Here is a 25,964-nt window from a genome sequence, read left to right as displayed (position 1 = left end):
TTGAACTCGAGAAAAGATAAAGTGGTTTATTAGCTCAAGTGATTATTTTTTTTAATGTCATTTCCACTATAGATTGTTGATGCAAAAATATAAAACCAATAATGAGCAAGTAATTAATTTTTATAAAAAAATATTAGTGTGCATCAATTTGAATTGAAAATAAATATATAAATATTAATTTTTGAATAATTTATGTAACAAATGATGCTCGAATTAAGTTGTGTATAGGCTGTTATTGTAACTTTAATTAAGGTAAAAATAGTAACTCAATATAAATAAAACTATTGAAAGAAAATCAACGGTTGAACCGATTGAACCACTGGTCCGACCAGTAAACCGTTGAACCAGAGCTTCACCGGATCATTGTCCGATCCGGTTCTGATGACATTGCCAATATCTATAGAAACAAAGAAAGAGAAATAAGAAAAAAAAAAAAATTCATTGTGATCCGTATAGAAACGAAGAAGGAAACAATAAATAAGAAAATGAAATGTGAAGTCTTCTCAATTGAAGATGAGAAATATGGAAACAAAAAAAATAAGAAAACGGATAAATATATCGCTGAATTTCAGAATTTATTCAATTTTAATTGTAACGTATCGTGTGGCAGCATATGTGGTGGGTATGTTTTTAACTAAATTTAGACTTTTATACATAAAACAAATGCATTTAATCAAAAGAAGACAAAATATGTAATTGAAGAGCTGAGATCAAATCCGAAGTTTCATCTCTTAATCGTAGCCGTTGGCGGATCGGACACCCAACGTGCTTAATAATAGAATAGAGATATATTTTTTTTGTTAATTTGTCTAAGGCTGCCACTGGCTAGTATCTATATGACGCTCACTTATTTCATTAGACTATAAAAGCCAAGTAGTATCAGAAAAATATGCTCAAACAGGCTAGTAATTTCTTAAGATGTCACTAAATTTTGTTATTTATTACGAATTAATCATTTAAGTTTAATTTATTTTTCTATAGCCATTAATTTTTTTTTTATTCCAATCAAGTTACTCCATTAATTTTTTCTGTCAAAACACCAACGAAATATACTCATTCATCTCTAATTAGTCACTTTTCTATTTTGTTCCAATCAAATTACACCATCAAACATACAGATGTGAGAGTTGCAAAGTTAGGGTCTTTTTGGCGTCTCCAATTCCCTTGGGTTCTCTTAGGCAAATTACAATTGTTATTAATTTTTCCCATGCACCGTTCAGAGGCTAGTTTGATTTCCTATTTTAATATCCAAGGGAACTTTGTTGCCATCCTTTAGGTTTTGTTCGGCCGCATTACTAGCAGTTTAAATTTTCACTTTTTCTATGTCCACATCCATTCCCATCGACGCGCTGAACAGAGCCTTATTTTGATTTTTTGTAGGAAATATACTACGTCCGTTTTTTTCCCCAAATAGAAGTAAAAGCTAAAACATACCAGAGACATAAAATATATTTTAACAGTAAGTTAGCTGATAATTGTTTAATAATTGATCAAAGAAACTAACAATAATTAAAAGAGGAATTATACTAATTAATACTTGTTTAATTAATTAAAATTAAATTAATTTGTACAATCAAGCACTTAATTAAACAAACACAATTTAATAATAAGTATTTAAATTGTGATTAAGCTAAAATTGTTTAAAATACATAGATACGAAAGTTGAAATACAAGACTAACAATAATTCAAATTACATTTTAATATTACATCTTTTATAAAAAAAATTAATATCCTAAACAAGCACAATTAATAATACAATAAATTATTAAACAATCATAATTAACTAACAACATTTAATTTTAATAGATTAGGTTAATTTTAATTTAAGGTTCTATTCTGACGTCTAACATAATCATCCCACATAAGCTTAACAATTTCATCTCTTTTTTAGAATCTAATATATACAATTATATTGATCATAATAAGTGATTAGTATTAATACGCTTAATATAGTTTAATTGTAGTATTACATCTTCTATAAAAGAAAAACAAACGAACATCCTAACAAATTTCCTATGCATTTGCCGAGCACCTATATTCTAAAATTCCATGTGAATTAAATAACTTTAATTTTCACAAATTAAAATTCTGATTTTCATATTAAAAATTCTCATTTCTGTAAAATTCTTTGTATGTATCTTATCGGTCTGATTATATGATGTGTTAGTAAGAAAATATTGTTGGGCCCATCCTACTAATCTTTCCAAAATAGTCCGGCACGTTAAGCCCATTATTTGAGCCTTCTAAATCCAGTCCAGTGTACAGTAAGGTACCGGCGCGTTAACCTCGACATACAAGCCACCGTTGAGTTTTGACTCTCTCTACAATATCTATGTAGAATCCCTTAAAATCACAACCAGTCACAACTTCACATTGGCATGGACAAAATAATCTAAAAGTAAATACCGCCGTCTTATTTTGTTATGGTTCCACTTTATACCTTGTTTGGATGGAGAGTAGAGGAAGGGAGGGAATGGAAAGGAACAAAATTTTTCCATTGAATCGTGTTTGGTTAATAAAATTATGTCGGAAGTGAAGGGTTTAATCTTGTATTATTATAATTAATAGAATCAGTTTCCCTTCCAAATTGGAGTGTAACGGATGAAAAAAAATTTTGTTACAAATATTTTTAAAAAAAATGACACAATTGTCTAATCCTATATCTTTCTCATACAAGATTTTTTCCTCAAATCTACAACAGTCACCGAATTTCTTATTAACCTTCTAAATTCGGTGACTGTTGTTTGGTTGATTAAAACTAATTCTATTAATTATAATAATACAAGATTAAACCCTTCATCTCCTGTACCCTTCACCTCCGACATAATTTTATCAACCAAACACGATTCAACGAAATTTTTTTGTTCCTTTCCATTCCCTCCCTTCCTCTATTCTCCATCCAAACAAGGTGTAAATTTTAATCAACCAAACAATAAATAAGACGGAATGGAAAATTAAATTTATTTTCTCTCATTAATCATTCAAATACGAAGAGGTTAAATATGTTAATCTTCCTTTCTATTCCATTCCATTCCATTTTATTCTTTACCTCCTATTCCTTCCTCTACTCTCCATCCAAACAGGGTGTTAATTTCTTTAGCCTAAAAGAATGACAATCCATGGAAGACATTTGAAAGAAAAAAATATATATAATTATAGCTGCTATACTCGAATAAAAAGGTTATTTTTCAAAGAAGACGACCAACTCATTTAAATATTTTTTTTCATTTATCCCAAACTATGATTTTTTTTTTCTTTCGGAGAGATGCTTAAACTTTGTATAGTTGTTATTTATTGTACTTTGATTTTTTTATATATGTTGTCATCAATTTTACTTTTAAATTCATATGTTAGTATTATAAAATCTTATATCGTACTTACATATTTGTCGTTAGTATTGATATTCATAAATTCATATAGCTTTGTTCTCGATTAATTAGTGTGCGTTTCTAATCCAATCAATACGGATATAATTTTGAATCTTAATATTTATCTAATATTTGCATCTCCGACAACGAAAAAGTATTTAAGCATTATCTATTTTTTTATAGCAATTTTGTTTGGCATATTTACTAAAAAAAATAACAACAATGAACTTTTAATTTTCATAAAGAAGAGTTGGAAGATATATAAGAGAAAATATTTGACTTTTCACATATATAAAATCTTACCCACGGACTCTTCTTTTGGAACCACAACTTCTTTGTTAAGCTAGATAATTAATTAACATTTATATAATTTACTCATTGTAGTAATCTTGAAAAAATTTAAAATTATCAGAGCATGCATAATCTTTTCAATAGACAACATATTTATTGAATTATCATTTTTTTTCCATTTATTTCTCTTGTTTTACATTCTTTTTTGACATATCTTATCCTGATTTTTCTTTTATATCCCTTTCGATGCAACCTGTTTTCCTTCTTTTTAATTTATTTAATTCTAATACTTATTTTTATTTATTTCCTACATTTTTTTTTCGTTTTCTTTGAACACAAAATTCTTCAAATTACTTTAGATTCTTAGCATTTTTTTAAAAGCTTCTTAAAATATTTATTTTTTAATATTTTCTTTCGAAGTTTCAAGCGGTATCTTATAATATCCCATACGTTTTAAATAATCACGTCAATTACCACTATCTTTGTAAAATTCATCTTATTTTAATTTCATATGCACAAGATTTTTAAATAAGAATCTTACATGATAAATTGAAAATTTTCTCGTAGTTATATGTCTAGTAGTGCAGTGGAGACGAATACATTTTGCAACAACTTTTTTTTCCTCCTCACATAGCTACCTACCTGCATCAGCGCGCGCGCACACACACATTGATGCATGTATTTTTTGTTCTTGATCTAAATTATTCAATTCTTGTTCATTTTTTATAATTTGATTAAGAAAACAAATTCACATAAAAAAGACAATATGTTATCAGTTCTAAAATAGTAATAAGAAAGTGCGTCAAAAGTGGTTCCAATGCTATGAATTAGTTGATAATTGTTGGCATGTCTAAACCATAAAATATTAGAGGTAACAATTTTTACTATGTTCACACTATTTTTGTGGTATAATTGAAAAAAGTAAACTTATTTCTTTACAAGACAAGACAAGGAGCCCTTAATCTGAGATAGTATATTTTAAATATATTTTTTTTACGTAGAAATGATAAATTATTCAGGGTTTTGTCTTGATTTAGCATCGGTAATAATATTCTATTTGCCATTATTGTATTTTAAAAAGATAACAATTGTGTATGATGCTTTGAACTAAATTTAGGTACAAAATTCTCACAATCATTCAAAAAAATGGTTGTATTATAAAACTTACGCATTGATCATTTAAATTCTTTTCAATAAAAGCTACAAACTTAAATTTTTTTTCATGACTTTCTTCTTTATCTGAAAGAACAACTTTCTAATAATAGAAAATTTATTTATTATATCTCTTGGTCAAATTCAAACTGAACTAATATTCATGTCATTATAAAAAAGCTATAAAATTTAAATCTTACTAAAAATGTTAATTTATCTGCGTCATCATTGTTAATTGTTACTAAAAGTATCCTTGAACTAAAAAAGGTTGTAAGGCTTCCCGCCATATTCCGTTGACGAGTATCTCTCTATTATTCGTTTTTCGTCAAACACTATAAAATATATTTTTCCTCATCTCCGTTCGACGCCTTCAATAATGTTTTTCGTCAAGCACCATAACCAACTCCTTTTTGTTTTTACCATCCTTACTAATTTAATAGTCATAAAAAAAATGTATAAATTCATTTCGTTTATTGAAATGGTTCATAATGTCTTTTCATAAATAGATTATCCAACTGTGCCATTTTTTCTCTTAAAATTTTCGGAAATTTCAAGATTTAAAATTACAAAATCAACGAAAATTGTAAAAATTCTACCAAAATTGCATTCGAAATTGTAGACGAGTCGGAGCTTGAGACCGTTCCGTTACCTCAAACTTCTAAAAAAATCCCCGTTCTACCCTTTGTCCCCTTTTCCTACGATCTCACTCTCCCTGCTTGTTCAAACCCTAACCCTCACTCCCCTCCCGGACTTCCCCTCCACCGCCTTCCTTCTCTCCGATGGGGAAAGGTCGACCTCGGGCAGTACAGAAGTCTCTAACCCATCCCCTTCCCCTCCCTTCCCCTCCTTCTCCCCCCATTCCCCTAGCACCCGTTTTCTACCCATCAGAATCCGAATTCAGCGACCCCATTCAGTACCTTGCTCATATACGCCCTTTAGCAGAGCCATACGGCATTTGCCGCATAGTTCCACCTGACACCTGGGCCCCTCCTCCTTTCTCACTATCTTTGTCTTCTTTTCCCACTAAATCTCAGCCTATACACCATCTCCAGTCACGCCTTTCCTCCTCTGACCCGTCAACATTTCGGCTTGACTACTTGCGGTTCCTCACTTCACAACTACAGAGAAAACCACCCAAGAAATCTCCTGTCTTTGGAGGTGAGCCGCTTGATCTGTGCCAATTATTTAATGCCGCAAAACGTTTTGGTGGTTACAATGCGGTCTGTCAGGATAAAAGATGGGGTGATGTCGCACAGTTTATTCGGCCAGTGAAGAAGGTCTCGGAGTGTGCCAAGCATGTCTTGTCTCAGCTGTACTACGAACATTTGTATGACTATGAGATTTACAATGATAAAAAGAATGATCCTGAAAAGACCAAAATGGAATTTCATACTAGAAATAAAAGAAAAAAGATTAGTCAGAAATTAGTGCAAGAGGTAGAGAATGTCAGTAACCAAGAATTTGATCAGATCTGTGAACAATGTAACAGCGGGTTGCATGGAGAGGTGATGCTTCTATGTGATAGATGTAATAAAGGCTGGCACACATACTGTCTCACACCACCATTAGAGAGTGTTCCTTCAGGAAACTGGTACTGCCTTGAGTGCATCAATTCAGATCAGGACAGTTTCGGGTTTGTACCTGGCAAGAACCGATCTCTTGATGAGTTTCGAAGAATGGATGATAAAATGAGGAGAAAGTGGTTTGGCCAAAGAAATTTGACAAGGTCTCAAATTGAAAAGAAATTCTGGGAGATTGTTGAAGGAAAAGCTGGGCCAGTGGAGGTTATGTATGGGAGTGATTTAGATACATCCATATACGGTTCAGGTTTTCCTAGACCAGGTGATCGATGCCCACCAAATGTGGATCCAGGTCTGTGGAAGGAGTACAGTGTGAACCCATGGAATCTGAATAATTTCCCCAAATTGCCGGGCTCAATTCTTCGGAGTGTGAGAGAGAATATCACTGGTGTGATTGTACCGTGGCTTTATGTAGGGATGCTTTTTTCGGCGTTTTGTTGGCATGTCGAGGACCACAGTTTCTATTCCATTAATTATATGCACTGGTAGGGGTTACAGACTACCCATCTGATCTCAATTTTACTATTCCATTAATTATTTTTTGCACCTATAACTAGCTGTGAAGGATCGCTGTCTTTATTTCATTAATTATGTTGGATATATGTAACTTCATTGAACAAGGGTGGGTGAAAGATAGGCTTCTTTTGCGAACTACTGCACTGTTGGAGGGTTAACTATATTGAGGCTGTACCATAAAGTAGGTTGTGATTACATTTGATGTTGTCTGTACCATAACTGTTGACCTGCATATTGATCAGGTTACAGTCATCTGTAGTGTAGTGATATAAGTTTCAATGAGTCTGCTCAAAGTTCTGATTGTTTGTTTATAAGACGAGAAAAAATAATTTATAGGAAGTTTTGAAGAGCATTTAGGTAGAAGAGAAGGAAAGAGTGATATAATATTGGAGGAAGGAACTAATGAAATCATTTGTACTACCAAAAACTTGCCTTTTTTCATGATGTGATGAGATCAGAGCTTGAGCTGTTTTCTTTACATTTTCAGGGGAGAGCCAAAATGCTGGTATGGAGTCCCTGGATCTGCAGCAAATGCTTTTGAGCAGGTAGTCTTTAAGAACAAATTTACATTTGCACTTCAAAATAATTTGGTAACCTACAAAAAGCTATCAGTCTTAACATTTTCTTATGCAATTCTCCATGAAGGTTATGCGAAATGCTCTGCCGGATTTGTTTGATACACAACCCGACCTCCTCTTCCAGCTTGTCACCATGCTCAATCCATCTGTGTTGCAACAGAATGGAGTTCCTGTTTATAGTGTTGTTCAGGTAGAAGCTGCTTGTCTTTCAATCTCAAAACTAATAGAATTACACTCAAGGATTATTATATAACTTTTGGTACTAAGTAGTAGTGCAATATTTGGCAGTGGTAACTAAACCTACTGAGCAATAGTGCAAGGATCAACCAAAACCCAAGGACTCTAAACATAACCCAGAATGCATTTGCACAAGTATAGGTTCATTCGGTTTGGTGAAAGTTGATAACTTATTGATATATTGTTATGCTACGTAAGCTACTAATATTGATGGGCCGGCCTATGTATAATTCATGGTTCAACTTAAGGAAAATTCTCTGTGGTGGATAATTTCTGTATTATTTATAGGATAAAGTATATTATTGCTGCCCAAAAGCTTTTTGTTGTGTGTGAGCCTTAGATTTAAGTTGTGAATTGAGTTTAATATTTTAGCAAAGTATTAAAAACTTTACAACACCGTTCAATTTTACTTCATTGACTAAAAGCTGCTGCTTGGCATATTCCCTTTTTACTATTTTTGAAATTTCAGGAACCAGGGAGCTTTGTTATAACTTTTCCCAGATCATTTCATGGAGGCTTCAATTCTGGTATGCATACCTTAACAATTATATATTGGTGATTTCATATTTATAGCTCTGAAATCATCTGTGTTTTTTTTTTTTTAAATTGTAAATCTGCAATCATCACACTTGCATTTGAGAGCGCTCATACAACTCTGTGCTTAAATCAAATATTTGCTTCTACAAGTTTAGTAATTTTGCACGCCTGCACTTTGGACGGCTAAAAATGTACTTTTTGTGAGAATTGCTTAGTCACCTAAGAAAGAATTTGTTCATATCCATTTTTTTTTTCCTACCACCCTCAAAAATCAGAATTAAATGAATACCACTCGGAAAATCAGAATTCAGATTCCGCCACGTTCGCACCGTGGATCTGCGGACGGATCGCCAACCCGTTTGCAGATCCACGGTGCGAACGGGTCACTCGAGCGGGTCATGGCGCGAGTGGGTCAAAGAGAGCGTGTCAGTGCGCAGATCCACGGGTCGGTGCGCAGATCCACGGTGCGAACGGGTCACGCGAGCGGGTCAGGGCGCAAGCGGGTCAGTCCGCAGATCCATTCCGCGAACGGGTTGGCGATCCGTCCGCAGATCCATGGTGCGAACGTGGCGGAATCTGAAATCTGATTATTCGGGTGGTATTCATTTAATTCTGATTTTTGAGGGTGGTAGGAAAAAAAAACGGCTCTTAAAGCATATGTCTGTGGTGTGTTGTTTATTGCTTCATATAATCAGATAGTAAATTTCTAAATCCTTGCATCTGTACATATCCAGGGTTAAACTGTGCTGAGGCTGTGAATTTCGCCACAGCTGATTGGTTACCACATGGAGGTGTTGGGGCTGAACTGTACCGAAGGTACCACAAGGCAGCTGTCTTATCACATGAGGAGCTGCTGTTTGTGTTGGCTAAGAACGGTATTGATTCTAAATCACTGCCATTCTTAACTGAAGAAATGAAGAGGGTATTTCAAAGAGAGAAAAAGCACAGAGAAGATCTATGGGTCAGTGGTGTTGTCAGGTCAAAATGGATGTCTACAAAAATTCACCCCGAGTATGTTGGTAATGAAGAGGTACATTAAACTGGCAAAGTAGGAAGGATTAATTAATAGTAAGCAGGTTCTTTCCAACAGTCGCTGTTTGAAATTTTGGTCCTTGTTATGCAACTAAAAATTGCATGGTCAAGTCGAGTCCAACTCGAGTCTAGGATTAGTCAAGTCAGTTAATTAATAGACTTGAGTTTTCTAAATTTTTGATTGAATTCTTACAAGATCAGTTATAGTTACAAATGAAATTATTTCAGCTAGATCTGCTGCCTATTTGTTACCAAAAGTAAACTTGATTTTTGGGGTCAAATTAGTTCAGTTTTTAATTGGGTAGTCTTTTAGTTGCTAAGCTTTTTAAGTCTATCGAGTTCAACATTATGAATAATAAAATTGATACAACAAACTAATAGATTTTAGTTTTTCTATTTGGTAAACCACCTTGTGATGCCACCTTCCTCTTTATATTCTCCTCTTATAGTTATTTCCTCCTTTCTCCTGTTCTCTTTCCAAATTTTAACACTAGCCACCCTCTGAAACCTTTGATCCAAAATTAGTACTTTATTGTTGAAACATGCATAGTTCATATGAACCATATATATGCGGTCCGAATGTTCTCATAAATTGCTAGAAGTTCCAAATTGATAGTAACGAGAATACAAAATTTATGAAGACAACAAGAGCATTGTCATCACTGTCTTTAATAAACATATTAAAAATGCCTAGAAGTTGGGAAATGAAGCAAGACATTGAGCAGAGTTTTGACGCCCTCTATTATTTGCTATATGTCTATAACTATTTCAGGATCCTACATGCATCATTTGTCAACAATACTTGTATCTTTCGGCTGTGGCATGTGAGTGTCGACCGGGCTCTCTTGTTTGTATAGAACACTGGAAACATTTGTGCGAGTGTAGTCCAGAAAAACATCAACTTATGTACCGTCATACTCTCGCTGAATTTTGCAATCTTATCCATTTTAACTCAATGACGGGTTCCTCTGGTCAGCTGAAGAAAGAGGTATGTATTCTATTTCTCTCATGCTTCTGTACGGTGTTTGTGCTTTTATGTTAGTTTTGAGGTTTCAATTAATCATGGTAGGCCATCTGATCTGTACTTAATTTTGGGTCTTGATGGTTTGTTAGGAGACACTGATTCACCCAAATTTGCAATTAAACCCTAATTAAACTACATTAGTTCCTATATCTTCCCTCAGTTCTGTAATTAAGATTTACCAGCATCGTTGTAGCCAGTCCATACTTATATGAGCATGGACTGAAAAACCACCAAAATTAAAGAATTTAGTCCTTGTAAGGGTTGATCCAAAGCTTAAGAACACTTAAATCTTCAATTTTTCTCCTAGAAGTTGTTTGAATTTATATCCCATTTTCTTTTTCTGAAATAAAGTGAAGTTTCATGTGTATACTTACCTTATTTTAGGTGAAAGGTGGGACTAAATCCTTTGTTCAGCTTGCTGAGGATTGGCTTTCCAACTCATACCATATTCTCGAGATGCCATTCTCAGACTCAAATTACCATGCTGCCCTTGTGGATGCGGAACAATTCCTCTGGGCCGACCATGATGTGGACTCGGTATATTTACTGATATACACATGCTTGCTTGTATCCATGCTAATTTTAAACCTGGGGTTATAATCTTAAGAGGTTCCTGTATTGTAGCAGACTTAAACAAGAGAAATATTGGCATGATACTGCACCAGTTTTTTTTTTTTGTACTTTATTGGTTATTTTTGGTTCTTCGTTTGATGTAACAGCCATCAAGGGAGCGAATTAGCAAATGATATATTTAAAATGGGATAATCCCAGCATGGCACTGCATTTACTATAATTTTGTCTGGTTACTGAGTAAACAAATTGTACTGGAATCTGAGATTGGATCTGTTCTCTGCTACCTTTGCTGAATTTGAACAAATGTATTTTAGGTACGCAATATGGAAGACAGATTGACCCAGGCTCAGAAGTGGTCCCTGCGTGTCAGAGGTCTTTTGTCAAAAATAATAGTTAATGTAAAGAAACCGAGTTCAGATAAAGTTGCATTTGGTGAGGTTCAAGAGCTGGTAACTGTTAACCCTGTGCCATGCTGTCTCCCCGAACTTGACCAACTCAAGGTACTTCTACTAAAGAATTTTAACCTAGAAACTGCAATTAGATACATTTTTTGTTTTGTGCTGATTAATTGTACCAGGAATGAGTTAATCTTTTTTTCTTCTTTTTTTTCTTTTTCGTTCTGAGATTCGTAAGCAAAGGTGCTGGTTTGGGGGTTAATGCAGAATATTCCCTAATGTAATGCTAAGGTTTACCTATGTTGTTTTTAATTTTTATTTTTGGGATAGACGTACGCTGAGGAGGCAAAAAGACTGATTGGTGAAATTAGCACGGCTCTTTCCTCCAGTCCAACTGTAAGTATCCTGTCACCTATAGTACAGTGTACCTATTAAACAATTAAGTTGATTTACTTTAGGGGGTTTAATTGTTTTTCCTAAATTTTGATCGATTAATATTCTCCCTCCCTCCCTCCTCTCTCTCTTGTTGAAAACTTGGCTGAAATTGCGAAGTAATCTCTCTCTCTATCCCCCTCCCTGAGCATCTACTTACATGGTTATGGTTGTAGCAGCATTGTACATTTGATATTGGAGCTGTTGGTTTGCTTTTTTATAAATTTTATTGACATGGTCTGTCAGATTTTGGAGTTGGAATTACTTTATTGTCGTGTCGACAAATTCCCAATTCATCTGACAGAGGCTGCCATTCTGTCAAAAGAGATTTCTTCTGCTAAGGTATGATCAGATGCTAACCAAGATCAACTATAAAATTCATATAGTATACATGCTTTGTCCCTACTCATCCACTGGAACATAAGCTGATAAAATAACATTGCTGAGATCAATGGCATGGCAATGCATGAGTGTAGTTGCCAAACCGTACTTCAATTTGCCTAGTTCTCATTCGGGTGTTTAAATATCAATTTTGCCCTTGATTTACCTTTGGTTGTGAAATTGAACACCAAGAAGGCCGAGATGAAGAAAATAAAGGGGGAAAATGGTTAAATCAATATGGGTATAGTAACAATGTGTACTTCTACTGTACAATGTGCTGTATGAAATGCTTCATACTGGTGTGCATTATCATGGTATTCCTCAACAGGAAAGTTGATTTACCATAGTTATTTGATCTATTCCTTGGAGGAATAATTTTATTAAATTAGAAAAAGAACAAAAGAAGTTTCTTATTCCTAGTGCAATATGCTGCAGGTCTTGTTGAAAAGATCCTGTAAATATATAGAAGAGAAGGAGCCTGGTGCCATCGAAATAAGCGACCTTAACAAACTAAAAACTGAGGTCTGTCTTATATTGTTTGTAAAACATGTCTTATTTTCTGGTAAAAGATCTAGACCAGTACGCTTCGGGGATAATTGTTAAGTTCTGTAATTTGTTTTTTCTGGTTACTGATTTCAAACAAAATTATGAACCCTGCACATAGATGCAGAGTTCATGCACAGGATATTCTTCTTTAGTGTTATGTTACATGAAAGTGCGTTGCAATGCCTTGTTGTTTGAATTTGGAATAATGTAATCTAGTATTTCTAATTAATACTTAAGGAGATTGTTAAAGGAGTACTGTTACATGCTTGTTCACCTACACAGATGCAACTGCTACGAGTTCGACTTCCAAAGATGGATATAGTTTTAGGGCTATGCAGAGAAGCCGAGTCTTGGAAATTGCAGTGTGAAGAGCACCTTAAGGGTCCCACTAAATTGAAGGTTTGTCATGCTAATAATTTTGTGTGTTGAAATTGAGGATTGTGGTTCTCTTTTCTTTGTTTTGCCAGTTTCTGGACTTAATATGTGTATATTTTTTAGGTACCAAATAGTGATCATCTTTTCTTGTTTTGCCCATCTTGGGCTTAATTTCATGTTTATACGTAACTCCTTGGTTGAGTTGGGCTGTTTAAAAAGCTTGTGGCTTCTATCATACCGTTTTGTACTGCCAATGTAGTTGATATAGAGTGACATTATATTTTCTCGAATATTGAGTGACCCACTTGACTCAAATCATTTGGCAGGAGCTTGAGGAGTTCCTTAGAACTGCAAACAATCTCACTTACAACATTTCAGAGTTGAAGCTTCTCAGAGAACACCATGCTCATGCTTGCAATTGGATTCTCCGGGCTAATGATCTATTGCAAAGTCTTAACAAAAGAACAGACTATGATAATGTCGTAGAGGAGCTTTCTGATATATTAGAAGCTGGAGGTTCTCTGAGAGTACAAGGTAAGTTAATTTCCCTTTAAGTATTGCAATTTCTATATAGGACCTTTCTGGCGGATGCTATGTCCCTTGCATCAGCTATTGAACAAAAGTCAAGCCTCATTTAATCTTCAGTTGTGTAATTAAGCTTGAATGTACTCCTGTCATATATGGTTAGCAAAGCAGTACTCCTGTCATACCCAATGGTTTGTATGCATACCACTGCTGCACCAGGAGAATTGCAATATCTACTAAAAATCTCGTGATTTTTTTCTGTCTGTGTTTTACTTTGGTTATTCAATGATGTACAGTTGATGAGCTGTCTGTTGTGGAAGAAGAACTTGAGAGATCAAGATGTAGAAAAAGAGCATCTGAGGTACTTCTATCTTGCACCCAAAATTCATGCACACATCACATTGCCTTTGGTCTTTTCGTGGTGACTTTTGTCATCAGCTGTATTGCAGTTAAATCCCAACATTTTTTGCTATTTGAAAGCCGCACTTAACTGTCAAAGCTGAGTTTAAGCAAAAGGTCTCCGCATAACCCTATCTTATGTTGACCTGAACAACTTCATAAGTAGTTATAGTTTGTACCCAGAGTGTCCACATGGCAAGAGTTGACTGATATTTGGCTCATCAATTTACCTACCCTCTCATTTAGACATTGTTATGGATGTATACCTTCTTGAACCTTGTTATTTGGCTATGTGTAGGCTCTCTCCGCCCAACCTCCATTGGACATGATTCAGCAATTGCTCACAGAGGCCAACTTGTAAGTTACAATATGCCTCTTCATGTTTCCAGTTTGGGAACAATTTTTAACATGAGAAATTTTATTTTTATGCTACTGTTTTTTAATTTTTCAGATTGGGAATAGAGGGGGATCAATTATTTGTCAAGTTATGTGAAGTATTTTCAGAAGCAAATGCCTGGGAAGAGAAAGCCCAATTTGTTCTTGAAAACACAGCCCCATTGTTCGAGTTCGAGGCACTTATTCGGTAATATTGATTTAGCAAATGATTCACTCAAGAAAACAAAAAGATGAAATAAACCGCGATCTTTTCAGCAAGTATTAAAATATCATAGTATACTAATCAGTTCTGCACACACACTCTTCAGATAATCATCATTTTTCTTGTTGGCCTGTATTGATCAAACCTTGATTAAACTTGACATGGTTTCAGATTGGATAGGGAACAATTTGATGTTAGCAAATGCAAACTGATATAAGCTACCCTGGTTGTAGTGGTTTAAGTGGTCTTTTTGATGATCTATATTCTGATGCTTGTATATGTATACCATTTTTTTTTTTGGTATTATTTAAGATCTATGTGATAATTCTAATATTCAGGTCTTCAGAAGATATATTTGCTGTTCTCCCATCTCTTCCAGAAGTTAGCAGAGCTGTCACAATTACTCATTCATGGATGGACAGGTCTAAGCCATATATCGCTCGCTCCAGTAAAGTTTGTGGTGACGTTCTTGAATTCTCTGAACTCAAGGTGCGTGCCATTTCAATGGGCAATTTTCTTCTATTTTTAATTTATTCACAATTAAAAGATTACTAAAAAAAGGAAGATGTAAATGCCAGTCTTGTTAAAACCAAAAGGAACAGAAATTATTGAACTAAACTGAGAAGGACAAGGATGCAAAGCAAAGTTGTGTATGTCATTAAATTTGAAGGAAACAAAACCTGAGGTAGAAAGGTACTGGATAGACTGGATTGTGTATGGCTAGAAAGGTACTGAAATCCAAGATGCAAATCCTTAACTAAATGTCTAACAGTTTGGCATGTTTTATATTGTAGCAACTGATCGATGAATCAAAAAGTTTGAAGGCTACCTCAGACACATCTGCATGTCTGGTTAAGATTCTGGAAGAAGCTGAAGGATGGATGCGAAGTGCAATGACTGTGTTAGAAGAATCAAGAATTTTCTTCTCTCCTGGTGGAACAGATATAAATATTTCCATGTCCCTCCTTAAAGAATGTGATGGGCTAATTAATAAAATTGACAAAACGGTAGAAGCTGGTTCTTCTCTCGGTTTTGATTTTGAAGAACTGCCTCTGTTGAAAAAAGCTGCTGCAGTTGCCAGATGGATTTCTACTGCATTATCTTTTTGTTTCAGAGTCCCCTCAGCCAAGGTAATTGCTAAGCATAATTAATAAGATTAGAATTGCAGGAGAGTATGAGAACAGTGTGTTGTTGTTACCAGTTGTAATTCCTAGTTTGATCACAACCTTTGCACTATTCTTGTATTCATTTTTAATCCCCTTCAGTTTGTAGGTGTTTAGTTGCATCTTCAGGATAAATTAATAATTAATTACAGAAAATAAGGTTTAGGCCTGATTACAGCATTAGTTTCTGATTTTATGTGAGATGGTTACATACTGGTCAGTCCCAATGCCTATAGCTATTGGCTCAAGCCTTTAGTGGGATTGATTGAGTTCATTACTTGTGTCCACTGAGCAAGAACTTACCTCTCTCTCTCCTCCTCCCTCCCTCCACTATTGTGGATAATTAATTGTTTTAATATCTGTGCAGGAGGTGGAGACATCAATTAAAGATATGGATTTCCATTTAGGGGGCTTGTTAGATAGTACTTTAGCAGATTGTCTTGTTAGGGGAATGTGCTGGCTAAGGAGAGCAAGTTCTGTGTTTCCAGATCCTAAATCCTCTGAAAAAAGATGCATGCTGAAGGATGTAGAAAATATTCTGGCAGAATATCAGGTTTGTTATTGAGCGCTGATAGATATTTTGAAATTAAATAACATGAATCTGTAAAATATGTATAATGTCATTGTTTACCGCTGTGCTAGAACATAATATTTTAGTGTCGTTTAAAAATATGTTGCCCTCCACAGTATATTCATGCGACCTTTTCTTTACTGCTGTATAGAAATCAATGTGGGAAGTGACAAAAAGTGTTTGAATTGGCATTCTACATACTTGGCTGTATCTGATATAACAATATCTTGTTAGACAACAGAACAGTAACGGTTATCGGGCCTTTTGAATTTCTTCAGTATGGCCCATGGTTAGATCACAGTGAAAGTATGAACCAACAAGAATTTTAAATTTTAATGTATGCACCAAGTTCATTTAAACAATTAAATGATATTACCTTCCGAACTCCAATGCTGTGGATGAAATCCCAAATCCTTTCCACTTTGTTCTGTCTTCCTACAGAAAAAGGATAAAACTACTAAGATCTTAAATCAATAAATGAGAGTGGATTTCTTGCTCTAGAACCTTAAGATATAGTTAAAACTGGGGTTGTGAGCTCTGTGCTTCAGCTGTACTTCTGCAGTTCTGTGAAAAAATCAGTCTTCCTTGCTTGATTGCTGGTTTTACTGTACAAGTCGTGACAACAGTGATTTGAAACACATTTGTATCGTATCATGGTTCGTACCACTCCGGGTGACTGGTGACCCTGATATTTTCTACATAAATGTACAGGAATAAATGGTAATTGTTGTTTGCAGATATTTGAAATTTGCTGGGTACATTAAGGGCTTTTGATGTGAAGAATAGGAATTACTGTACTTTTTCTTAATTTGTATGGAATTCATGTGGGCTTTTCCTCAAAAAAATGCTTGTACCTCATTACAAATTAATAAATTATAGATACTATCCACTTCGTAGAAACAAAATTTTACTTTGGTCATCGTGGAATGAATGTCTTTCATTGATTCCTTATCAGAACAGTAGTCGATGATGTTCCTTCTTCATTTCTGGAAGAAGTTACTTCTAATTCTTGCATAAATCTTTCAATGCAGGAAGACGTGGTGCCTTATCCAGAAATAACTACGCAGCTCCAAAATGCTATCAAGAAACACCGGTTAGACCTCTAAATTTTCCCTGCGTCTGTCCGCTGTTGGGCTTTGGTTTGTGATTAATTGGGATTTCTTTTGGCTGAAATCAATGATCCTTCAGTCTCAACCTAGAGGTGGCAATCGTGCGGGGCGGGTTGGTTTGACTTTGGATCATTGTTGTGTCTCGGTCGTTCTGGGTTGGCTTTTGGGTCAACCTGCTTCAGATCATTCTCGGGTCTTGGGTCATCTTTAGTTGGGTCAGGTCGGATCTTAAGTCGTTCAGCTTCTGGCCATCTCAGGTTTTGTGTTGTCTCCGATTGGGTCAGCTTCGGGTTTCAGGTCATGTCAAAGTTGGATTAAGACCAGGTTGCTTTCAGTCGGTCATTTTATGTCGCAGTTATCTCAGATTCTAGTCTGGTTGACTCCGTGTCATTTTTTGTTGCAGTCATCTCAGATTCTAGTCCTGGTTGATTTTGAGTCATTTTGGGTCTGGGTCATTTAGGTACGGGTTGAGTTGGATTGTGGGTTGCCTGCCTTCGGGCTGTCAAACCTTTTGTGTTGTCTGAGGTCGTGGGTTGTTCGGGTTCAGGTTTGGTCTAGTTTCAAGCCATTGAGCTTTGGGTTGTCTCGAGTTTCAGGTCGTCGCAAGTCTGCTTTAGGTTGGGTCGTTTGAGTTTCCACAATTATCAGGTCAGGTTGGGTTCAGTCCTGGTTGCATCAGTTTTTGCCACCATCGGTCCCAGCACATTTCATGTCTTGTATGAGCCGTTTTTTTTATCTCTCTTCCTTTGTTGCTTCTGCATTTCAGGCGTTGGGTAGAGCAGTGTCGTGCATTCTTCGTGTTTCCTGGTCAGAAGTCTTGGACTGTTATATTAAAACTAAAGGTAAGTGCTTGCTTACTGCTTTTTTCTGGTTAAAAAAGATCTAAATTTCAATTATTAAGCTTTGGTATGTCAATTTAACCTCATATGTAGTGGACTATTGTGTCGGTCTATGCAGGAAAGTGGCCAAACAGATGCATTTAATTGCCGGGAGATGGATGAGATTGATATTGAATTTGAAAAGGTCAATAAGTGGGTTAGACGATGTCACGACATAATGCAACCTTTTCTTAAAGATGCTAGTTCTTTATCCACCGAACTTGAAAAAGTAATTTCACTACATCATATATCTTGTCTTGAATGCATACATTACCTGCCATCTAGTATATGGAGAGAGGAAGCATAGGAAAGAATAAATAGCAGTAGTAATGGATACCAAAGATCGCTGCATTGCCTGGAAGTGGTTACAGGGATCGCAAATGGTTGATCGGTCATTCGATTAGGAATGCTAGCCATTCTGGTTCATATGCATGAGACAACTTATCTGGAGTTACTGTTACTCTACTTTTCTTTGGTCAAGTAGTTTGTTAAGTTATGTGGCTTCTGCTGTTGTTTTGGTTTGAGCTCGGTGGGTTCAATTGGGTTCGAGGATACAAAACAGGTTATGTTGATGTCACTTAACCCAATTGGGAAGGTGCAATTAAATAGGATACATTGTTGTTGTCTCTTCTTTGGAAATAAATCTGCTGTTATTCCTTTGGAATAACAGACAGGAACCTATTATTCCGATCCCAACCGTTGTTCTTCATTGAGATTCGCTCATGAAAAAAATGTCATTGAGATCTGCACATGGAAAAATATGAACAGTTGCGATCGGAATAACAGCCCATTGGAATGATAGCAGATTTATTTCCCTCTTCTTCAGCAGTATCCAATTGAACCTTTAAGATTTATTGTCCACAAGAGGGTAACTACTACTGGAATTTTTTTTTTTTAAATTCAAAGAAGATTTTGTTTTTGAATAGGTCTGTTATAAACTTCAAGGATATGCGATTCGAAATATTGTGTACAACAATGAGGAAATTATTTTGGCTTGAGCAGACGATACTGAATATAATTTGGCACAGTGTTTTCAACACTAACCAAAGGAGAAAATTTCTGTATAATTCAATAAACTTATGGACTTAAATTTTCTCTTGTAGCTGAAAAGATCTCTAGATAAGGCTTTATGCTTATATAGTGGCTCTAGTTGCATGAAGCAGCGCAAGCTCTGTGTTTGCTGTCCCTGTGATTCTGGCAAGGAAGAAGCCTATATATGTCCTCTGTGTGGAGACTGGTGAGCAATAATTTTAAGTACAATACCCATATATGTCCCTCTTCATTTTCTTAAAATATGTTACCCAAACTAGGCCTCCTTTCTTCCTCATTTATATATGGAGAAGACTGTAAATAAAGAGGATTAAGTGGGCATATTCAGGTGAACTTGGAATGGCAAGGCCATGTATGCATGATATCTCTGGTTTTGCAGGGTATATATGATATTTGAGATCATGTGGGGCTACATACATAATTTCCCATTTCGTATTTTTTTATTGCCTTATCTTGGCTATAGACTGTTCTTCATCCATTGTCCTGTAACAAATCTTGAACTGTTGCTGTTATTGACTTAGGGTACTAGAGCTTCTTCATATGTGTTCAAGCCTTGGGAAAATTGTGATGCATTTTTTTTTGTATTTAATTGGCAGGTACCATAGTTCATGTGTAGGATCGCTTCTTCCCATACCTGATAAGACAGAGGAGGTAGCATGTCCCTTTTGTATCTACATTAAAAGAGGAGATATATCAGAAAGTGAAACAAAAGCCTTTGTAAGTGTCCTAGTGTATTTTGCAACACTACTTGAGACTGTTTAGTGATAGTTTTGTAATGTCTTGTTTTTACAAATGGATTTAAATTGCAGATTTGTAAAGCAGGTAGGCCTGAGTTGAAGTCCTTTATTGAACTGACAGTTGCCAAGGGCCCTTACACAGGGTAATGAGAAACTTCCGATCAGCTTCCATACAAGCACTGTACATAACGTAGTGCTAAGAATGAACCTGATTTCTTCTTCTTCTTGTTTTTTTGTTATTTAATAGGGTCCGAGAATTGGATTTGGTGGATGAGATTGTGAGACAGGCTAAGCAATGCAAGACGTGCCTCATGCAAATATTAAACAAGTCTAATTCGTATCTTGAGAGAGATCTCAGTACTGTGTCGCGAGGTCTTCTTATTGCTATCAAGGTAGCATATCTTTTATTAGCAAAAAAATTTTGCTTCTTGATTAAATGGAGTCCTTTGATCATTGTTTTATATTAAACCCCAAGAACTTTTTCAAAGTTATGTTGTGAGCAGGATGGTATCTGAGAAAAGCTAATCTAACCCGAAATTTCCACCAAAACCTGAATTTTGGAAAAGTAGTAATAACACAGATCCAGTGTAACCAGTCACACCTGAACCAATGAAGAGTTTCCAGGTTTTTTTTTTTTGAACAGACGTGATAGCAAATAACAATCAGTCTTGACCCAGAACCCATGTCATTCCCAACTGGACTGACTGTAAGACTGCCTCACCCTAAAATCATACCTGATTGAACTCATAATAAAATCCTAATTGAATAAGATACCTGAAATCTCAATCGATTTGTACCTGATGTTGACCATCCTAAATTTACCTGAACCTAAAATTGGAAGAGTAGAATTCAAATGCCTCGTGTCTTTCATACCTCAATCGTGCCTCACATCCTTATCTCCATTTTCAAAGTCCAAATAATCGACATGAGTTGCTCAACATGATCTTCATATTAAAATGTGCTTGGAGACCAAATTTTATATATTTTGAATTTTTTTTACTATTTTTTTAGATAGGTACAAAATCATTATTTTTGGATGGTCTAGAATCTTCTGAAAAACATTTAAGTACTGAAAGGGACTGTATTTGTACCAAGCTGGTATGGTGTAATGCTGGTTTTCCTGTACAGCTGATCCAAAAGTAATTCTTGAACTTTATCAAATTTATCTATATATTTTTTACAGGCAGCAGCAGTTGCAGGAATCTACAGTGAGCATGAAACCATAGGCCTTGAGTCAGCATTGGCAAGATATTCTTGGAAAGTTAGAATAAGTAGGCTTTTATCAGACTCGACAAAGCCAACCATGGAGCAATTGTTGTGCTTTGAAAAGGAGGTACACAATCATGTTACATCACTTTATAAAAGTGTTTTATATGGATATTTCTCTGCTCTCTCTTGTGCAGTATGCTGTGTGTCGCACACCAAGTTGTTTTCTGTTTCTTTTTGTTTAAAACTTGATATGTGCAACCTGAATTTATAGATATCAATTGTTCTTGTTTCCTATATTACCATTTTAGAAGTAGAAAAATATCAAATACTAAGTTAATTTTACTACATTCTGACAATTAGGGCCTAGATTTAGGGATACCACTTGAGGATAAATTTATGCAAGAAGTGACGGAAGTGAAGCAAATATGCACTCAGTGGTTAGACAAGGCCAAACAGGTAAAATCTACAATTAAAAATATAAGAGCAGATTTCATAAAGATTTTAAAGGAGCCTAATGACATCAGGTTCTAGAGATATATTCAGCTATTTAATAAAACACTTAAATGTGGTTCAGGTGGTGTCAGATTCAGGAAAGGTTCCCCTTAACCAGGTTTATGATCTTGTTAGTGATGGTGAGAATTTGCCAGTTCATTGTGAGAGTGAATTAAAGGTATAGTTTATCTTTCAACGTTTCATTTTTTTCTCAATTGTAGTATAAGCATAGTAATTGTTATCGTAATTTGTGCAGGCGTTGAGAGAGAGAAGCATTCTGTACTGCATATGCTGCAAGCCGTATGATGGTGAGGACATGATTGCATGTGACATGTGTGATGAGTGGTATCATTTTGATTGCATAAATTTGCATGCCCCTGTTCCGGAAAAGTTCTACTGCTATGCCTGTCAACCATCTAGCTGGTAACTGCACAAACTTCTTTTATATTTTTTCTTGTTTTTTCCTTTCTCTTCGGTTGAGCCTACCTCTGCAGTAAAATCCCTAATTTATCTGAATTCTCAATTTGCCCCTAACTGCTAAGAAAAAACAAACAAGAAATCAAAATAGTAAACTAAGGATGTATGAATCATGTATTGTTCTTATATTGAACCTCTCTCTCTCTCTCTCAGTACAAACAAAGCTGGAAAATGTGCTGTAAACTCAGATTCTAAAAGAAGTAAGAAACGGCAAAATGAAGAGCAAGAGACATTAGATCTTGTGGCATGTTTGAAGAGTGAGTTGCACAACTCATGGAAGGTTAATGCACGGCACTGTCATAGAACAGTTAGAAGACGTATTAATTTCAAGAGTTTCCTTTAATTTAACTTAGCGGGCTTCATTTATTGTATATAATGTATGTGTAATTTTGGCGGGCGATTTAATTATTCTTTAACTGTTGTATGTTCAAGGGTCGGAATGTAATAATACTTAGCTTTGGATGTTTTCGCCTCATGTAGTTGTAGATTAAATGTTAATGTTTAAGGTCGTGTTATTTAGGTTATTCTGCTCTCATCTCATAGGGATAAAATATTTGTACACCAGAAAATGATTCTTTAATCATAGATAACCTTAATTGTAGATAATTTAAGGTGCAACTACAGCGGTTCTATATCTCATGCATTAAAATTAAATAATGAAAAGCTTGTTAGCACATTTATTCGTGTTCATTTGCTATCTATCTATTATAAGAAAATCCTTCTACACTGAAAAAAGAAAGAGCGCGTCAAGTCTAATTTTTCCAATTTATTGCACTCTGACTTGCTGTTGAGTGTGTTTAGTATAAAATATATTAATGATTTGTCATCTTTCTGGGTAGGTCTGAATATATTTTGCCTTAATTATGGTCATAGTTACAAGAGTTTTGATCATTGTTAATTCCGAAGGAATTGCTAAATAATTTTATGTTTCTCAAAATGTTTAACCTAAAAAATTTTAGTTGAGAATTGATATTGCTGGCTGCTCCAAGCTATGATGTAACATACATAATCCGATTCGATATTAGAATTTAGAATGAACGAAAGTAAAACGCAAATTAAAAGATGTTGCCGTTGAATTGAAAATTTCAATTGGGCCGTATCAATAGAATTCAGGCTCACCAATTAAACCCGACCCAAGATGGTAACTAATCTAAGGAACTGGAGTTATCGGATTCGGATCCAATTCTGCAACAGTGCTCCAAGAGGCCGTATCTTAAACTAGCGAGAGAGGGATCAAGACGGCGGTTAGCATCTTCTAGGGTTTGTGTTTGGAGAAAGAAAACATGTCGAAGAAGAACAATCTCTCAAAAAGAAAAAAACAACATGAATTCGACCTGAGAAGTAAGGCTCTGATTTTAACATCTATTCAGTGCTGTGTGTGATTCGCTATAGTGGTTAGTTAATTTGAGATTAATTGCGGCTGATATGTGTATTTTTTTTTGGTATCAGGAGAGAAAGCAGAGAAGGAAAAGAGGGATAAGAAGCTACAGGCCAGCAAAACCAAGATGAAGGTTTGTCTTCCTCTCCAGTTTTTATATTCATTACCATCTTTTGCTTTTATACACATTTAGCTGATTACTTAAAATTCATGATGATGCATTTTGTAAGATAAAACATTGTTCTATCTAAGTAGAGTTTAATATGAGAATACCAGTAATTGAATTAATGAATTGAATATATTTGCACAACGGAGGTTAGTATTGGGTAAATTTGATCTATGATTACACAATTAAGGGCTTAGCTGTGTAAAAATTGGTCGAACCAGTATTTATCTCTTTTGGTACTGCTTCAGTTATTGATACCATTTGAAGCCAAAATCCTGATTTCAGTAAATACAAGTAGAAATAAAAGAATCCAATATGTGGCATCTATTAGTCTTCTAGCCTTTTGGTTTTGGCTCTCTAGTGTTTTATTTTTACTAATATGTGGCATCTATTAATCTATTATAGTATGAAATTTTTTATGAGTGTCCCGTAGTGAGATTTGAGTTTCTAATATACAGTCTCCTTAGTCACCTCCTGTATTTCTTGACCTCATCTCATATACTATAGTTGTCCTCATATCTGATTTTTATAGAGAAAAGTGAGAAAAAAAGCTTAATTTAGCATTTTCCGAATACATGATGAAAATGGAAAACGTCAGATTTTTGTCATGCATGATATGTAATTTCTTTAGCTTTAGAGGCATGCTTGATTTTTTTCATTTTCAAGTATACATGATCTTTCCAAGGTTCTGCAGGGGCACATTCGAAATTGCTCCTATTTTGAACAATTTTTTTTCCAATTGGGGATACTGATTAGCTTATGTTATTTCTTTTTATAGGTTGATGGAAGTGCGGGGAGAAGAAAGGGGGGGAAATTTAAGGTGGGGAAGAAGGTGAAGACCAAATTGTCTGCTCTTACGAAGGCTAAAGTTGCACAAGCAATGGAGGTTGATAATTGATATTAGCCTTCTCCATTTGGAAAGAGAATTTAGATTTTTTTTTTTCTTTTAATGGTGCTTGAACTTCAATGTATGCGAATTCATTTATCTTCATACAATGCGGCGCATTCTGTACTTAAAATGTTTGGGTTGCACTTGAGATTTAGTCAGGATCAATTTTACCTATTGATTGTCAATTTTGTGATCCTTGAGATTCAGAAATGTGGGAAAAAAAGTATCTTTTACAATTTTGTTGAACAATAATGTTTTTGCATATTAAATGTAAGATCCTAATTAAAGTAGTAGTGTTGTTTAGAGTTTCAATCAAGCTCCCACTGAGTATAGCAGCTGACAAACTAAAATTATCTTTTGTTAAACTGTTTGACAATGGATGTATAAATTAGTGTCCTGTAGTTCTAGCTTAGTAAGGTTTTGGTCTGTAGCTCTGATGCTGGTTTATTTTGACCAGTGGCTTTGACAGTATTACTTTAGTATGAACTATTAGGGAGTTTGGCTAATATAACATCAGTGTCATTTTAGCCTATATAACATCAACTCTAAAACCTATCAAATCGACTTTACAAAGTGAATCCAAACCGTTCCAACCTATCAAATCTGGGAAGAAGAGGAGAAGAAGAAAAAGAGACGATTTCGTACTTGACGAGCTGTAAACGGATAAGATATTATCCGATTTCGTCCGGATCTGAATCTGAAAAATTACATAAATTATCCGATCTATATTCGTATCCGAAAAATTATAACGGATAAGAATACGGTAAGACTTTTAACTATCCGTATCTAACCGTTTACACTTTTAAACTACAACAAATGTGTTATATGTTTTTAAATTGATTTATTAAATTGCATATTATACCAATAATTTATTAAATTGTATACATATATATTTTGATGAACAATATAACACTATGATATAGTGGCTAATATTTTGATAATGTAATAGATGTTTTGTAATCAACAAGCTAATTATGTAAAATATATGTATTCGTCTAATATCCAATTCGTATCCATAACGTTTAATTTATTTCGTATCCGTATTCAAGACCTATCCATATCCGTATCCAAAAATTATAACGGATATGGTAAAACCACTATTCGATCCATATCCGACCATTTACATCCCTATACCTGACTATCCTTTTGTTGATCATCAAAGAATTAGGCAGTGTTGTAAAAAATAGTTGTTTAGGCCGATTAATCGACTGATTAGTCGTTAGCGATGATCAAACCATCATAGATTTTTCGACTAATCGGTTGAGTATTTCCGTTTATGATCAATTATTCTCAATTATTTCTAAT

At 34.9% G+C, this 25,964-nt stretch overlaps 2 protein-coding genes across 2 annotated transcripts; both read left to right on the top strand.

The window, feature by feature from the left end:
* Window positions 1-5,451: 5,451 nt before the first annotated feature.
* On the top strand, window positions 5,452-22,832 carry LOC144576215 (transcription factor jumonji (jmjC) domain-containing protein). Its single transcript, XM_078326517.1, has 31 exons — window positions 5,452-6,877; window positions 7,396-7,453; window positions 7,554-7,676; window positions 8,193-8,250; window positions 8,995-9,290; window positions 10,065-10,280; window positions 10,701-10,853; window positions 11,204-11,389; window positions 11,615-11,680; window positions 11,963-12,058; window positions 12,533-12,619; window positions 12,926-13,042; window positions 13,345-13,552; window positions 13,840-13,904; window positions 14,241-14,299; window positions 14,394-14,525; window positions 14,879-15,029; window positions 15,335-15,670; window positions 16,071-16,256; window positions 17,306-17,367; window positions 18,150-18,225; window positions 18,341-18,490; window positions 19,365-19,498; window positions 19,908-20,028; window positions 20,121-20,191; window positions 20,296-20,440; window positions 21,232-21,381; window positions 21,618-21,713; window positions 21,832-21,927; window positions 22,006-22,172; window positions 22,380-22,832. Exons 1-31 carry the CDS (start codon window positions 5,592-5,594, stop codon window positions 22,567-22,569), a joined length of 5,337 nt encoding a protein of 1,778 aa, XP_078182643.1. The 5' UTR covers window positions 5,452-5,591; the 3' UTR covers window positions 22,570-22,832.
* A 579-nt stretch (window positions 22,833-23,411) lies between these two features.
* LOC144576265 (uncharacterized) lies at window positions 23,412-24,831 on the top strand. Its single transcript, XM_078326582.1, has 3 exons — window positions 23,412-23,567; window positions 23,676-23,737; window positions 24,549-24,831. The coding sequence occupies exons 1-3, from the start codon at window positions 23,510-23,512 to the stop codon at window positions 24,666-24,668; spliced, it is 240 nt and encodes a 79-aa protein (XP_078182708.1). The 5' UTR covers window positions 23,412-23,509; the 3' UTR covers window positions 24,669-24,831.
* The last annotated feature ends 1,133 nt before the right edge of the window (window positions 24,832-25,964 follow it).

Source organism: Carex rostrata, chromosome 25, assembly GCF_964058835.1.
Source record: "Carex rostrata chromosome 25, lpCarRost1.2, whole genome shotgun sequence".
NCBI lineage: Eukaryota > Viridiplantae > Streptophyta > Magnoliopsida > Poales > Cyperaceae > Carex > Carex rostrata.
Note: the sequence above shows the minus strand (reverse complement) of the source record. Positions and strands in the feature narration are given on the sequence as shown.

Bases quoted from the DNA above. Each gene is read 5' to 3' on its own strand.
- LOC144576215 (XM_078326517.1), top strand. From the start codon at position 5,592: ATGGGGAAAGGTCGACCTCGGGCAGTACAGAAGTCTCTAACCCATCCC. The intron at 12,059-12,532 runs GTATGATCAGAT...AATATGCTGCAG, and splicing joins AAGAGATTTCTTCTGCTAAG to GTCTTGTTGAAAAGATCCTG. The intron at 21,382-21,617 runs GTACACAATCAT...TCTGACAATTAG, and splicing joins TGTTGTGCTTTGAAAAGGAG to GGCCTAGATTTAGGGATACC.
- LOC144576265 (XM_078326582.1), top strand. From the start codon at position 23,510: ATGTCGAAGAAGAACAATCTCTCAAAAAGAAAAAAACAACATGAATTC. The intron at 23,568-23,675 runs GTAAGGCTCTGA...TTTTGGTATCAG, and splicing joins ACATGAATTCGACCTGAGAA to GAGAGAAAGCAGAGAAGGAA. The intron at 23,738-24,548 runs GTTTGTCTTCCT...TTCTTTTTATAG, and splicing joins CCAGCAAAACCAAGATGAAG to GTTGATGGAAGTGCGGGGAG.